The sequence below is a fragment of the Monodelphis domestica genome (genome assembly GCF_027887165.1).
Source record: "Monodelphis domestica isolate mMonDom1 chromosome Y unlocalized genomic scaffold, mMonDom1.pri SUPER_Y_unloc_1, whole genome shotgun sequence".
In the NCBI taxonomy this organism is placed as follows: Eukaryota; Metazoa; Chordata; class Mammalia; order Didelphimorphia; family Didelphidae; genus Monodelphis; species Monodelphis domestica.
In genome coordinates this window covers 545,196-562,252 of record NW_026605000.1, presented here as the reverse complement: position 1 = coordinate 562,252, position 17,057 = coordinate 545,196, and the positions used below count along the sequence as shown (strand labels likewise).

Here is a 17,057-nt window from a genome sequence, read left to right as displayed (position 1 = left end):
TAAAGACATATTACATTGTTGATAAAGCTGAGATTAGTCACATAAAAAACCACTTAGAACTGTAAAAATAAAAATATTATGTCCATATTCTTTATCCTTTAGATGCCAATGCTAGCAATCCAAAAAAAGGTCAAAAAGGTCAAAAGTGGAAAGGACCCACAAATATCAAGTCTGAGGTTGAGAAGTTGATGTAAAAATAGGGTCAAATTTTCTTATGACACCTGCAATAGTTACTGGGAGACAGCTATCAATGGGTGAATAAAAAGTACTGAAGCCCTTGGAAATGGCAACTTCCTTCTTCCTTAACCCATTTAAGATGACCAGTTTTATTTCTAGTCCATCCCTCACAGGTATGAAGGGAGGCAAGCCCTTTAGAGAAGTGATTCGTCTTCCTTATGAACTGCTTTTGAAATGGCAGGAGGGCCAGTCTTACTGAAGAAGTCAATAAAGAGAGGCAGAAAGTAGTATGTGTCAGGCCAATGAAATCATCACTAACATGCCATTTAGCTGCTTAATATTGGTTACCGTTTACAAATTTTCATAACAAGCTGGCATTGCTAAGAAACATTACAAATCAAGAGTTATTCATTAGAAATTGAAGGACCACTATTTGACCTCAGATACTTAGTATATGTTTGATGCTGGGCTAGTCATTTAACTTTGTTTACCTCAGTGAGCTGGAGAAGATGTTAACTCTCAAAAATGCCTAAACAACAACAAACTGATATTGAACAAACTGCTCTTTTGTTTATACTTATTTGTAAAGTTCCTGGACTCAACATAAAAGAATTAGTTAATCCAAATATAAACTTCACATCTGACTTTAGTGAAAAAATTCACAAATCATACTTTCTTTTGATTTCAGCATTGGGGATATCTATTTTTGGTGCAAGTGGGAAAAAAAAGATCCTAATGGAGACTTATAGATTACTTTTCTTCTCACCAGTATGGATTTGCAGACCCCTGCCACAGCCTGACAGGCAGCTGAGGTTGGAAAGTCGATAGGCAGATTGGGAAGGCCCAGGATGGTCACTAGAGGTAGCAGCCCCTTTTGGTTCACAAACTCTTGACAATGGTCATCTGTTGTGTTGTTGCTTAGAATGGACTCCACAAATTTCATCTGGGAAGAAAAAAGTCTAGAATTGGCAGAAATTCTCTGGTAAATCCAAGGGAATGAAAGGGCAGGAAGAGGAAGAAGGTAGTGCTTTTTACGCATACCAAAAATACCAAAAATAAAAACTTCAGTATGGTTTTACACTCTCTATGATGTAATTCAAAATGTTAATAACATTATAAGAGTCTCTATTACCATTTCATGTAGTCACAGTTTATGCTATTCTACAACTCATTTCCTTGGCTGCACTAAGTCATATTTTTTCATGTACAATTTTCAAAAGACACAAATAAAAAACTGTATTAAAATTGCCCTATATTACTAATTAGCAAAATTAAAATTAAAGTAATGCTTCACAATCATTAAATTGGCTAAAAAAAGACAAATGTTCAAGGGGCTATCATGGACCAACTATTCAATTTGGAACAGTGTCAAAAAACAATGCCTGCCGTTTGAACAATCCTTTCAGATATTTATTAAAGAAAAATAAAGGATCTATTTTGGAAAAAAATTATTTCAAGCAGTTCTTTTGGTGATAGCAAAGAATTTTAAATTAAGGGGATGTCCATCAATTAGGGGAATGGTCTAATAATTTATGATTTATTTAGATGAAGACTACTATTTAAGAAATGAAGGAATTCAGAAAAAACTGCAGATTTACATGAACTGATGTAAAATGAAAAGAATCAAGAACACCAATTATAACAATATTTTAGAGATTAAAAAAAAAAGGTTTTGATTTATGCAGTGGCCAACTATAATTTCATAGACCTAATACAATATCCATCTGTAGAAAGAGGGCTGATTAGATTGTAGAATGAAATATACTTTTTTCCTTTCCTTTTTTTTTGAGAGGGGGAAGGATGGTTGTAGACTTTGTTTTATTTAATTATATATATATGAAATGAATTGTTTTTAAAGTCTCTGGTCTATTACTTTAAATTAAAGTTACTAAATGATTTTAATATTTAAAGATTAAATAGCAAAAAGAATATTAACTTTGCAGAGAACAAATTTATCTGAATTAGGGACTTAATTAGCTTATTGGTTCTGTATTTAATCATAGAAATCTGGCTTGCTTCTCATTTTACCAGAAAAGATCTAGAGCTCTTGCTAGACCATATCAAAAAAAGAATTCACCACCTCTCTAGAATTCTCATGAATCCAGAACAAAGGAATTAGATTATTTCTCCTTTTGTTATCTACCACAAGGCATAAAGACATAAAGGAAAGAATACCGCCCCCTATTTACTTCGTTAGTCAAACCATTCAAGGAGTAAAATTCATCATTATTATCTCTTTAAGACAACAAAAGCATACCACATTCAGGATGTAATCCATTAGTGGGATAGGATTCCTTTCTTCAGTTCCAAAGACTCTGTTGAGAAAAAAATTTAATTAATTACAGGATGAGAGAAAGAATGGAGCAAGAGAAGGAAGATAGTTTTTGTGTCTCATCTTTTTCATAAAGCAACTAATCTTAGAAGAAGAGTTAGAAAAAAAAATTTAAGATTAATATACTTGAATAAAAAGAATTTAAAATAATTGTCTACAACTTTTTATGGCCTCATTGCAAAGTAATGTATGGCAATTCTCTCTCTAAAATTCTAATAATGCAGTGGGAACAGACTTTCAAGAAAACATCACTATCTTGATCTCTGCTCTCTCCATAAATTATTTGCATTTGTGACTCTGCCTCCAACAACAGCAATGCATTCTAAGAGGTATTAGGGATTTAAACATTTGTATTTAAGCTTCCAACAAATCAATCCCATATATTGAAGGCTACATTGTGCCCATTAAATAAATACATAACATACTCATTAAAATTATTAAACAAAATGAAATGGGCAGACCAACACCTGAAATTGGTCCCATCCATAAGAATCACATACTTATTTGCATTTCATGTCAAAATTGTTTCCTTCAAAATGATGGATGAAAAGAAAGCCAAGTTTGAATTTAAGAGAGAGTTGATTTATTTCAGTGTAGATTTAATAGTAAACCTTAAAAAGGTTATTACAAAAAAAAAAAAGAGAAAATCGGGATGGGGGGAGAAAAGCATTGAATTGGAAGCTGGGCATGGTATTCTAGATTGTTCAATATGTTCAAGGTTATCACAAGATTCAGGGGGGAAACTCAATATATTTTTCATTCTTTTTTTCTAATCTATGTTTACTCCTTATACCTGTTTCTCTTGATTGCTAGTTAATAAATCAGACCTCCAAGGAATAATTTGGTCTTATCTATCCTAGAAAAGTTTAAGTTGAGCCAATGCTGCTTAAAAAGTGGATGGGATGGATCAATGCTACGATTGACTAATACCTTCCATTTTTTCTCCAGACAAAATTAAGCTTGGAAAAAATAAGAAGTACTTTACATAGATTAAAAATTGTTTCTCTTTAAGCATAGCTAGTTCATAATGGTTAAAGGGTTAAATTACAGGGAATTGCTTTAGAAATTTTAGTGGGTTTCTATTGCCAGGGAGAAAGTAGATATTGAAAGAAGTAGTAATTTATTGAAATTTAAAAATGGAAACAAGCAATTTTTATGTCATTTCTTTTATTATAGTCTTCTCTTGAAACTGAATTTAGCTGGGAATATTTTAAGGAATCAGTAAGTTCAGGTCAGATTTTTGGTGAAATTCATTTTTGAAGTCTGGGGGCAGATAAATGAAGGAAGCTTTGGGTAAATGGTTATTTAGGTTTGATACAATATGATTAAAAGAGTTTTGAGGAAATTTGAAGAGAATTACTTTTGGGACAAAGAGAAAGTTTTTATTTGTTTGTTTGGTAAACAATAAATGATTAAAAAGCTTGATGTATAAAGTAGAAAAATAGTAAAAGTATATATTGAGAATTTAAGGACTGCTAAGATAAACTGATACAGAGAAGGTTAATAGAAACAAATGTCAACATGGAAATATAGAAATCCCCAGTTTAAACGTATAAACCCCAGGTTTTGACCTTGTCACAGGAGAGGTTTCCCCCTGAGGGAAGGTCCCACATCACCAGACAAGAGACATCCACTTCAGCTTTGGTGCAGTAGGTAGAGAGTATCAGTCTTGCAAGCTCAAGGTCCAGAGTTTGATCCTCAATTAGGGTGTGATATACTGGGAAAGGCTTCTGGAGACAAAAGAGCTACTTGACTTCGGATGGAGTCTGTCTCCCACCTGAAGTGGATGTCTCTTGTCTGGTGATGTGGGACCTTCCCTCAGGGGGAAACCTCTCCGGTGACAAGGTCAAAACCTGGGGTTTCAGCTTTTAAACTACGTAAAACTATATTTCCACATTGACACAAATATCAATGAGATAGAAAGTGATTAAGTTAAACTTTGGAAAAACAATCCATAAAAAAATGTGTTGAAACTTGACAAGACTGGAATAATGATAATACCTAAAGCCCTAAAAAAAAGTCTCATGTTCATAATTATTTTAAAAGTAGCTCAATCACTATGTGAACACTGGCAAGTTACTTAATTTCTACTGGCTTCAAAAATTAAAACCATAAAGTGGCAGAAACAGCTATCCTATAAGGTTATGAGAATTAAATGAGATACTTGGTACAAGTTCTGCAACATGACAAGTTCTTAATAAATGCCTTACTACTGTTGAGTCTAAATGTGACTAGGGTTTTCTTGAATATTGGAGTAGTTTGCCATTTCCTTTTTCAGTTCAATGTTCAGATGAAGAATTCATATCAATTAGGGTTAAGTAAGTAATTTGTTCAGGGTTATATCTAATAAATATCTGAGGTTGTGTTTGAACTCAGGTAAGAGAACAATTCAAAGATTTTTATGTTGTTTCCGTGATAATTTGACTCGAAATTCTGGGTGAACAAAAGCCTTCTAAAAGGAATTAAATTTCAGTTATGGATACACTGATTTGGATTTTTAGTCTAGTTCCAATTTTCTACTAAGAAATTCTTGAATGCATATAGAGTTTAAACTACTCATAATCTTGCAGTCAAATATAACTAAATATGAATGAAAATCTTAGTTAAGGACCAAGATTCAAATTTAATCTAAAATATTTTCTAACTGTGTAATTCTGGAGAAGTCACATAAACTCATTTGCTAGGCTCTTGCCTTTCTGAACAAATTGTTACTAGAACATAATGAGTTAAAAAAAATAAAAAAAGGGGGAAAGATGAAATTTAGAGAAATTTTTTTAGCTAAGGAAACTGAGGGTCTCAAGTGACATGAAAGAACTTGCCTAAAATTAGAGAGATAGAATTTATCAAGGCTATTTAATTGGGAAAGGAGTCCATGGAAACTTACTGTTGGTTTGGTTCGGTTTCATTCTGCTGAGTAGTAGTAAAGCTTTGCATAGCTTGTACTTCTTCTTCTTCCTCATCTTCACTGGAAGCCTCTTCCGCTGCATGATTAGATCTTGGGGGAGGAGCTGAAGTAGTGCCATCTGCTTTTTGAATAGATGGCTTCTGACAGATGTATTTTGGATCCCTTCCAAGATTACAAATTTCTTCCAATAGCTAAGTGGAATAAAATTTCTTTTAAAAACGAAACACCCTCCTAATAAACCATTATGTGTACACCATACCAGGAGAGGATCGAGTAGGTTATACAAAGGAAGGAATTGAAAATTTAGAAACATGACAACTAAAGGGCAAAAAAGATTCATGGATATTTCCAAACACATTCACAAACAATATATTATAAGGTTTATCATGTCTGGACCACAGGTACCAACAAAACTAAATAAAGGATCCACTCCCTCATTAAAGATTAAGCAGGAATTCTCAAGACCCAAAGAACACTCAGTTTTGATTCAAGGAAGGGATTGATCTGGCACCTCTCCTGTTGCTATAAGCTGTTTATCCCATTCCCATGGAAGAAGTTTTAGATGAAAATGTGACCAGTAATTAATTGCCTTACCTGGTCCACAAAAATATCTTCTTACCTTAATAATAGCAGTTGTAGCATCTGTTTTGAGTGTAGGCTGGTGCCTCATAAGTTCATCAACTGCACTGCCCAGATTTGAAGCAGTATCCCCTAAAAAGCAAGGGAAATCTTTAAAAAAGCATAGCTGAAAGAGGACAGAAAAAGAAAGAGAGGAATTGAAGAATTCTTGAATAGAAATCTATACCTATAGAAATTAACACTAAGTAGTATTAAAAAAAAAAAAGCCACCATCCAACACTTTGGTTACCTTATCAAAAAGATCTGGTTAAAAAAAAAAAAAGATCTGGTGAAGTTCTATATAATAGAAATTATCCAGGAATCAGGAAAATTTATTGGAGGGAATGAAAATGGCATTTCAACAAACTTTCTGTTCATGGGTACAATCACAACCATATTATCTTTGGCGCTTATCAACTTTTATACAGACTATTACAATAATCTCTTAACTGTTCTGTTTCAAGTCTTTCCCAATTCCAGAATACACAGATAATAAAATTACCAGCTGATTTTCCTTTAGTATAGACTCTACTAAAAAACATCAGGTGTTTCCTGTTGCTTAAGATAAAAATACAAAGATTTTTGTCTCACATAAAAACCAAAACCAAAAACAACCTTTATCTTCTGTCTTGGAATAAATATTGTGTACTGTTTCCAAGGTAGAAGTGTGGTAAAAGCTAGGCAATGGGGGTTAAGTGACTTATAAGGGTCATATAACTAAGATGTGTCTGAGGCAAGGTTTGAATCCAGGAACTCCCATATGTAGGCCTGGATCTTAATCTTTTGAGTCACCTAACTGTCCCCATATCACATTTAAAATGCTTTCTATCTAAGTATCAATCTATGTTGAAGGAAATTGCAAACTACTTCAGTATTTTTGCAAAGAAAATTAAAAGGATAGCATGGTCGATGGGGTCACGAAGATTTGGAGAAGCCTGAACAACAAACAAAACTATCACTCCAGCCTCCTATTATTTTCTACATACTTCAAAATAGATCTTTTCTTCTTACCCCAAAATCTCTTGTTTTTGTAACATCTAACAACATTTTATTTCAAGAGCTGTTCCTTCTTAGAATGCCCGTCTTCGTTTGACATTTAGATAAAGTTTCTACATGAAATTTTTTCTGGCTTCTACTTTTTAATGCCTTTTAAACCTTCCTGTACTTATTTTCTTTTTGTCATATATGTACTTATGTTTGTCTTCCTCTCTTAGGCCAATTCACTGAGGATTGAGATCATTTACTTTGTGTTAGTACCTTATTTCCAAGCAAAGTATCTTACAATATTTTATTTATTGCAGTTGAAAAACTATATTAGTATAGAACAAAATGAAATGAGATTCTTTATAACTTTTCTGGAAAGGATGCAAGGTTGATGCCAACTTCATTGACGCTGACTCTTCAGTGAATAAACCGTAATAGAGACTAAAAGGGATATCGTTAAATCTATTAAATTTTAATAGATGTTAAGCACAACTTAAAGAAACAGCTTTAAATCAAAACATAAGAACAAAGAGATTTTACCATCCTATCCTTTATATATATATATATAAATAAATAAATAAAAATAATTTACCTAGGGGATCAGAGCTTCTTCTTCTTCGCATTGCAGGAAGATAATCAGGAGAAAGCAACACTTTGAAGAGTCGTTCAAAAGGCTGACACTGAACAAAAGACTGAAGACCTCGTGCATTCAAACACAGGGCACTAAACACATTTGGCAGGGATCCAAGTACCTCTCGGGTGGACGGGACCTGAGAAAGAGAAATTCACATAGTAGTCTAGAAATCCATGCAATATTCTAAATAGCACAAATAAAGAGAAGGATTTTTGAGTCAATGGAACTGGATATTTATCCCCATTTTCTCTCTCTAGGTTTCAGTAATTCCCTTCTCTGTAAAATGAGGTGGGAGGAAGGACCTAGCACTTCCAAGTCTGATTCTATTCTAAGAAAAATGGGACAGAGACGAAGCTAAAGGCTTTCAATCTTCGTGCATACTTATGAAGTAACAAAGCAATCTTACATCTTTTATAAGAAGTGCATGCAGCATGACATCAGTCAGCCCATTATCTTGTAAGGAGGACAAGAATGATGGCTCTTGAAACACAAATACAGTCACCACTTCAGTAGCTAAGAACAATGAGAAAATGGATTAGATCAAGTGGTATTAAAGGTGATAATAAATGTTTCAGTGATTAGCTTCCTTTCCCCTCATTCTTAATAATTTTTCAAAGCTCTATTTTGTTATTTTCCTATAATACAACCAGTAAGTTCCTTTAACTTTTAGACTATTAAATTGCCAGACACTTGCATTCAATATTACTTGGATTTAGGCAAAATCCTAGTAGCACATTTAACATAAGTGCATGCAGTATGGCTGTGTGACCATAGGAAAAATGCATGTTTTAGCTATTCCTTTTTTAATACTTTAAACGAACATTTCAATGTCAAGACTAAACCTAAGAAGAATTATGAATCTAAAGCCTATTCTAACTTGATCTTATCTTTCTGCAATGAAAAACATTTCTATTCTCAGTTTCAAAGAAAAAAAAATTCAATTCTCTACTCACCCAGTAGGAAAAGTGATGGCCCATAGTATTCAGCATTGCTGATGATATGTTTCAAAGATGTAGGCAAGGAGCCATCCATCACTAAGATAAAGACATGGATCCATCAGTAAAGAGAAAATCAGTGCTCATGTGCTGTCCTGAGTGATGAAAGAGACTGGGACTCATTTACCACCCTGTATCTCTCTTGTTTTCTTGTCTTCCTATCCCAGATTGTTTTGCTTTTATTCCTAGAATCTTCCTTCAATTCTTTACTCATTACATTTATGGGTTAAAGTTACATGTGGGTTTTTGAGTCACCTTTGCTGAATGGATTCAGGATCACTGACTTACTTAGGGGAAAACAAATTATAATGCTATTAGAGCACAAAATAGTGAGGCAGAGAGAGGAAATAAACCATTTTCATGGGTATCCTAAATGTGTTTCCAAGAGTTAGTATGAGGAAGTATGCACATCAAAAATTCAAACAAATACTGGAAGATATGTACAAAATGATGCAGCCTGAAGAAAGCCAGGAAAAAAAACCCCATAATGTAAAAAAAAAAAAAAGTTAAAAAATTTAAAGTATGTATTGTCCTTTAAAAAGTAATAAATTTTGAGGTTTTACATATTTTATAATTTTTTTTAAGTTTATCTAATTTTATTTGGCCCTAGGTACATCATCATAGTCTATTAGTTCTATAGGACAACATAGCTGACCAAGGAATATTACCATGACGGATGGCATCTGAGAAAGCAGGGTCTTGGATGGCCTTTTTAAGAAAATTCAACATGGATTTCAGAAGTGCTGCACGTTGGGGAATGCACTGAGCTCCTAGGAAGACGAGTGAGAGACAATTAGCCCAAATGATACACATATAAGGTATGTATCATTTTTAGTACAATTACTTTGCAACTTGTAATTTATACCCAATCCTGTGGCCAGGTAGCTGACAAAAGCCCTTGCGAATCCAGGTTAAAATACAGTAAGGAATGAGAATAAATCTCTTGTGACAGATGAACCATGAGCAAATGAAAGACAGAAAAAGCCCATGATTTACAACACTCTCAAGACAAAGTGTATCCTGTCTATGCATCTAGGCCAGGAAAAGTAAAAAGGGAGGTACTAAAATGATGAAATTTTCTAATCAAGATACATGTGCACTAATTTTAGGATTATCCAACCAAAATAAGTTTCTGGATCTATCATATGGGGATTAGAATCTTTATAGCTCATTCCAAGGACCCAACACTTATAAGATAAATACCAATGTTTCAGTGTAAAGAATTCCTATAGAGCATATAATAATAATAATAAATTTTCACATACCAATAGGGGAAATCATGGTGGTGGTATTGTTGCTACTGAGAGCCTGAACCCTTGTTTCAAGATCTGATGGCTGTTCTGTAGAAGTAGATGGGCCAGGGCTACTTTCCATGACTATATCTACAACTGAAGGAATTAGGAAAAAAGTTAAAAAAAAAATTACATGCAAAATAGGAAAGAAAAGTTTTCTCATATTAAAATGGAAGTATATTTTCTAACCAAATTATTTGAATTTCAGTTAACTTATTTTCCCCCTTAGCCATGTGATACTTTGACTTACATTCCACAATTGCAAGTGTAGGTAACCCTTACCTCACAAGGTTGTTGTGAGGATTACATCAAAGAATAATTGTAAAGTACTTATAATAATGGTTAATACATATTAAGTAAACCTACATTTGGTTATTATTTTTATCATATGTGGTCAAACACTGCTTGTATGGCTTTTTATTATTCTGTTCAAGGGAGATAGCCTATTGTTTTTAATAATATAACTGCTACTTCCTCTTTTTCCATTTCCCTTGATCTTCTTGTGTATTTTCAAGTTCATCTTTATAACCTCTTTTTGTTTTGTGAGTAAGGTTCTTTAATTCTAAATTTTTTTTCCTATGGGTTATTAACTATCTAAATTTTATTAAGATTGTATGTCTCCATATCCTCTGTGTTGGCTCCTTCTCTCTTTTTCTTTCTCCCCTTCCTAATCCTCATTTTGAGTTCATCATCATGTAAGGATTCAATCAATTGACAAATGATCCCAAAATTAGTTTTTTCCTAAAATTTATACTTTATTGCAACCCTTTCCCCAATTTTGGCCCCTACAAAACTCCAAACACCTCCTAGAAAGCTTTACTTGAATATCATGATATCCCATTCCTCCTGTTATGCAGATTTAGTCATCTTTGACTGTGCATTCTTATTTATCTCACTTATCCAATCTTGCAGTCTCCAACTCCTGCTGCTGCTCCCAGTCAAAGCCATCAACTTAAACTCAGTACCTGTCACCTAGACAGTAAATCTTACTAGCTCAAGACTATCATTTCCAATTCAACAAGTATATCATCATGTAATATACTCTAAAGCAAAGGTCTCTCCTTTTTCTTCCCCAATTCAGTCAACACTCATGGTTCCCCATTGCTTCAAGGACCAAATACAGACTTCCATTTTTGGCATTTAAAGTATTTCACAAAATGACTGAAATTTCTCTTTCCTGTTTTATTTTTCTACCAGGTACAGATTAATACTCACCTGATTATAACAATGAAAATACTTAACCCTTCCCTGATTGTGCAGATTAAAATTGTAAGCCATGTCTATTTTTAGATTTAATCCCCATAAGTATAAAAATGTCTTTAAAAGTGAAGTCTGACTTGGAACTGGGACTCTAGGAGTGGAAATTCCTGGGAGAGAAAAAATTCTTTTGGGAAGTCTTCATTCTTTGGAGAGATGACTGGAACTGAGACTGTTTTCCTGGTGAGTTTGATAAAGAATCTGCTGACTGGACTGACATGTGGTGAGGCTGACTCTTAACTGTTGGTTCTTCTATGAAGAACTGCTGGTTCTTCTATGAAGAGACTGGCCTCAGGAAAAAACTACTCTTGAGAGAGGCTTTCCCAGGACTTAAGCTTTGCCGAGGCACCTGAGACTAACTGCCAGCAGGGGAAGGCAGGGGCGGGGCAGAGATAAATTACTTAGTGCTAAGTAGCCTTTCTCTGATTTTTTGCTTTACTCTTTCAATATTTTGTAATGAAATTTTAAATAAAATCTCGTAATTCATTAAATTCCTGGTGATCACACTCTTAAAATATAAAATCCAAATCTTCAAAAATACAACTCCCTTTGTCACTTGCAATGATTTCGATAACTTGCTTTGCCATTCATAGAATGACCTCCATTCTTGGAGTGAAACCTTTTTCAAAGTTGAAATCTGTCTTTAAAAAGTCTTTATTTTATTCCCATCACCAAAAAAAGGTTAGAAATTTTTTTCTTTTTAAAAACTTTTTTCTTTCCATTTTCTTATGTCACATATCCTGGCTTTTCAATTATAATGGTAGAAATTCTTTAAAAAGTTGATAGTTTTCTTGATGAACCTTGAACTTTCAAGTCCTTGCATTACATGAATTTATTGAAAGTGTAAAATGGTTTTTGTGTTTGTTTTTGTTTATAAAATTAAAGACTTAATTACAATTATTTCTTAAATCATTAATTCCCATAATTGTTATTTTTTTCTTTTCCGATATAAAAAACCCTATAAGTCACGGGGGAAAGCTTTCCCCTGCATTTCTTGCTATTTTTTTTTTTACTTAATTTTGTGAGAGCTATACTACAATTTCCATGCCTAGCTGTCATTTCCAATACTGTGGCTACACACAATGACAAATTTGTCTTATAATTTAATTCACAAAATTTTTTACCTATTATATTTTATTTCCATTTTGGAAATTCCACTCACATTTTATTAAGATTTATAATTTCCAATGCTAACTTTCTGTAAGAATCAAATACCTTCAACAAGAAATAACATTTTTAGCACATGCCACAATACTTAATATTCACAAAGTTTAAAGAGGGGGATATGATGGTGAGTAGATAATTACATATTTAGAAGCTTAGACAAGTGTCATGCAGCTAGTAAATTTCAAGTTGGATAACTCTTGACTATGGGGACAGTTAATTGCTTTCTAAATATTCAGTGTTTGTGCTAATAGAATACTAGCATCTTGAAGATTTTTTTGTCTTTACAGAATATAAATATCATTAATAAGAATGAATTAAATTTGCCTAAAATGGAACTTAATATTTCTACTCCTGAATTTGCCTTTATGTGCTGGATAAAGCAAACATCCCACTTACTCATATAAAATTTTGATCTTCTTAACTAACTAACATTTACCTATCTATATTTATTATTCTATAAATATTTATATTATCACCGGTATGAGAGTAGAAAGGGGTTTCATTCTTTTTATATACCTAACACACAGAAGGCACTTAATGCTTATCATTCTTGACTCTTCCCTTTATATGTTTAATATCTCCTCTAAATTCAGTATTCATTCTAGTCCTGAAGACTTCCTATCTTAAAGCACAAAATACAATCTCAATCAGTCTCTTTGTCTTCCAAATTATATTCTGTATAAAATGTGAAATGAAATTTTTTTGGGTTACAGATTAAAGATTTACTACTACGAAATTCTTATTTTTTGAACTCATAATTGCTATACATTAGAAAAAAACAACTACCAGATAATTTTTGATCAAAGCAAAGACAAAGGCAAGATGTATTCTGGGCCTATCAACATAGAAGTAAATAGGTAAAATCCTTAAAGTGTTAAAAAAAGAAAATAGGGCACAAATAAAGTATCTCATTAAAAAAATAACTTTCCATTTGAAATGATTAAGATATACTTTGGTGTTTGAATAAATGAGAAAATTTATCCCTCATTTGTAATTTATTCAAAAGTTTCACCACACTATGTATAAAATGAAAAGCAATTAAAAACTACTGACACACAGAGTTTACATGAATGAGGAAATTACCATCCATATCTGTTTCCATTTCTTCTCCTTCCTGTGTGGTGTTGGGTCTCTGGATCTTTGGTTTAATCACAAAAGGGCACTCTTTTCTGCATAAATCTACTTCATGCTACATGAAATGGAAAAAAGATTAATCATTTTTCAATGAACACATGAATTATAAAGGATCAGTAAAGAAAATACACATTTCAAAAAAGTCTGTCTTCTTATTAATCAAGTAATAAACTTTAACAAAAAATGCCTAAGTAAATACCTCTAATCGGTAAATGAAGATGGAAAGTCCACTATGAGACTGAAAAGCTGCCATGTCTAGGTTGGTAATAAGGTCAACAACTCTGACTGCTCGAGTAACAAAAGTTATTTGGTCCTGTTCATCTCCAAGGAACTTTATCACCTATGAAGAGAAATAGTGGAAGATAGAGGATCAAATTTAAATAAACACAAAAGATTGCTTGTAGTAAAAGAACTAACATGGACTAAAAGTTTTATTTTTAATAAGTAGTATATACTTAGCTAGTACATACTGATTTATAGATCAAGGGAATTAAGTAGTCTGATAATTAATCAATGATATTTAACCTTTCTTTGCATGGAAAAAGTTTACTAGACCATTGTTTAGAGCATATAAACAATTTTTAACAGAAGAATTGCAAATAGAATGCCAGACCTATAATGGTGAGGACATAGGCTTAAATCTGATCTCATACACTTCTTGTCTAGATCTTGCTAAGTCATTTAATTTCAATGTGTTACTAAAACTAATAGTTTTAAAAAGCAAAACACAAACAAACAAAAAACCCCACTAACAACAAAAAACCAAAACCATTACACATCTGAGCAAGCATCAGTCTAATTCAAATCACAAAATCTTAAAAGTAAATAAAATTAAATCATGAGATTTCAACTGAAGTCCAGCAAGCTGGGAAGATAATAGAAGACATTAGTAGTAAAAATATGGGAGACTGAAGGAAAAAAATTTAAATTTGTAAGTGGAATTGGAAATTGACTCATTCTTGAAAATAATTTAGTATTAGAAAAAATGGATTCTAATTTATAATTGGTTTAATTCTGTTTTAATGCTAGCAATTTTACAACTGCTTAAAACATGTTTTATTGTCTCTAGGTTGGTTGTTCTGTGAAATCACTAGTCCATAAATAGTAAGGCAATCTATTTTCTCTATATCACTAGTTGTCCTGAAAGGAGGTTTTGACTTAGATCTCTGTTCTTTGAGCAAGTATGATTTGTTATCCATATGCCACCTACATGTAAACACAACTGATCAGGCTAAAACAAGATAAAAGAACAGGTACTTATATATCTGATTACCAATGGATGTTTCACCCTTTTCTATAAAAAAATAATTTGGTTATCACTAGTAAGCAGTAGCTTGAGATTTTAGCTATTGATGTGGAGGCTGAGACCCTAATTATAAGAAATCCATCTTTTGTTAATAAATTGACTTTGATTGAACTTTGTGACTCAGTTTATCTTAACTTCCATTCCTGATAGAATTAACAGAATAAAGTCAATGAAACTGTTCATATTCTTTGATTTAGAAATTCACATCAATGAAATCTAAGATGTAAGGCATCATATGAAAATACTCATAAAAATATGAAAATAATTAGTTAGATTCCAAGAAATAGCCAATATGAAATTCTCAGAGATATGTGAAGCTTTGCTTAAAATAATGTACAGTGGAAACAAGAAAATATTTTTCATAACTAACAATTTAATTGTGAAGGCAAACCTTGGACTTGGAGGAAAGAAAAAAAACCAACAACAAATCAGGCCACATGCCTATATGCTTTTAGTACAAAGAAGTAGATAATCAATCATTTAAAAATTAAAAAATCATTAGCCACTAGGAAGTATTATGCACTAGTAGAAACCTTTCTGTCTTTCTTTGGGGGAAAAAAAATAAAACAAACACACACAAACACAATACCCAACAACAATTAAGAAGGATACCTTAAGTAAGGCTTCCATCATGCCACAGGACACCAAAGCTTCACCACCAGCATCATAGCTGGCTAGGTGGTATAAGAAAGAGAAAAGAGCAGTGGCAAACTGGTGAGGGTATGGTTCCATTGAAGAATCTGTAAAAGAAATTAAAAGTTTGTTTTAAATAACCCTAACCCTAAATAAGAACTGCATAGTTTAGCTTATATTGCCTTTGAATTAAGTAGTAATCATACCAATCATAGTTTGAATGCAGTTTCGAACGAGTACAGGTAAAAATCCATGATAGGAGGCAGTTCCAGTGCAGTCAATAATATTACTAAGTTTGGGTGTCCTTTCCAAGTGTACAATTGATGTTAATGTCCTTAATGATGCTGCCTTAATATCCTATGAGAATAATTACATAAGCAATGTCATACTGGAAAATTTCCATCAAATTGGAACTCTTATATTTAGAACAACCTTCTTGATGTGCATTTTAATCTACTTCAAGGGTAACATGGAGGAGATAATTCTGTTCGATACCAAGAAATCTACTCATCAGTGAGTGAGTGAGTGAGTGAGTGAGTGAGTGAGTGAGTGAGTGAGTGAGAGAGAGAGAGAGAGAGAGAGAGAGAGAGAGAGAGAGAGAGAGAGAGAGAGAGAGAGAGAGAGTGTGTGTGTGTGTGTGTGTGTGTGTGAGAGAGAGAGAGAGAGAGAGAGAGAGAGAGAGAGAGAGAGAGAGAGAGAGAGAGAGAGAGAGAGAGAGAGAGAGAGAGAGAGAGAGAGAGAGAGAGAGAGAGAGAGAGATATGCCAAGTGATTTAGTTTTATTCTTACATCTTATGGACCTGGAAACCATGGACATCTAAAAGCAAGACTCATAAATTAAATAAATAATAAAAGCCTACCATAAGATGCTTATCTGTTATTTGAAGGACATCTACCAACTCTTCTATTAATCCATTATACAAGATGCTGTTTGCTGATTCTTGTAAGGCATTTGAATATACTGTGAAAATAAAGAATCAAAGATTTGGTCAGAGGAAGGAAAATGGCCATCTACCCAAGGTCCATCTGCAGAGAATGTACTTAAATAACTTGTAAGAACTTCAAATTATTTGGGGAAGTCACTTAATGCTAATACGTGAAATTTAAGACAAAGGCTGAAAATAAGGTATATATCTCAAACTCAGCTTTGGGTAAAATTATCAACCCAAATGCAAACTTTTTTTTCTCAACGATTCATAAAAGTTTAAGTGAGGGGGCAGCTGGGTAGGTCAGTGGATTAAGAACCATGGCCTACAGACAGGAGGTCCTAGGTTCAAAACTGGCCTTAGCCACTTCCTAGCTGTGTGACCTTGGGCAAGTCACTTGACCCCCATTGTCTAGCCCTTACCACTCTTCTGCCTTGGAGCCAATACACAGTATTGACTCCAAGACGGAAGGTGAGAGTTAAAAAACAAAACAAAACAGTTTTTAAGTGAAAAAGACTAGCATTTTGAGATTTGAAAAAAATTGCTCATAAATTATTTAATTTTAGTCTAACAACTACCCTGGGTTATATAGTTATTTATATTCCTGATTTTACAGATAAGTAAAGTGTGGCAGAAAGGAATTAAGTGATTATTATTCTGGGGTCACAAAGTTCTGTTTCTGAAGCAGAATTTCCTGA

At 33.1% G+C, this 17,057-nt stretch overlaps 1 protein-coding gene across 4 annotated transcripts in view; it reads right to left on the bottom strand.

Annotated features, from left to right (window-relative positions):
- Positions 1 to 862: 862 nt before the first annotated feature.
- Positions 863 to 17,057, bottom strand: part of LOC130456243 (E3 ubiquitin-protein ligase HUWE1-like) — a 34,805-nt gene continuing 18,610 nt past the window's right edge. For all 4 annotated transcript variants that reach the window (XM_056809938.1, XM_056809937.1, XM_056809936.1 and 1 more), the window contains exons 11-24: positions 16,294 to 16,394; positions 15,641 to 15,791; positions 15,414 to 15,541; positions 13,695 to 13,835; positions 13,445 to 13,550; positions 9,911 to 10,033; positions 9,314 to 9,415; positions 8,604 to 8,684; positions 8,057 to 8,163; positions 7,609 to 7,786; positions 6,034 to 6,125; positions 5,394 to 5,605; positions 2,435 to 2,492; positions 863 to 1,120 (exon numbers count right to left, since the gene is read on the bottom strand). In XM_056809938.1, the coding sequence (XP_056665916.1) occupies positions 878 to 1,120; positions 2,435 to 2,492; positions 5,394 to 5,605; positions 6,034 to 6,125; positions 7,609 to 7,786; positions 8,057 to 8,163; positions 8,604 to 8,684; positions 9,314 to 9,415; positions 9,911 to 10,033; positions 13,445 to 13,550; positions 13,695 to 13,835; positions 15,414 to 15,541; positions 15,641 to 15,791; positions 16,294 to 16,394 (1,823 nt within the window). In that variant the 3' untranslated portion in view covers positions 863 to 877. The remainder of the gene's footprint in view (positions 1,121 to 2,434; positions 2,493 to 5,393; positions 5,606 to 6,033; positions 6,126 to 7,608; positions 7,787 to 8,056; positions 8,164 to 8,603; positions 8,685 to 9,313; positions 9,416 to 9,910; positions 10,034 to 13,444; positions 13,551 to 13,694; positions 13,836 to 15,413; positions 15,542 to 15,640; positions 15,792 to 16,293; positions 16,395 to 17,057) is intronic.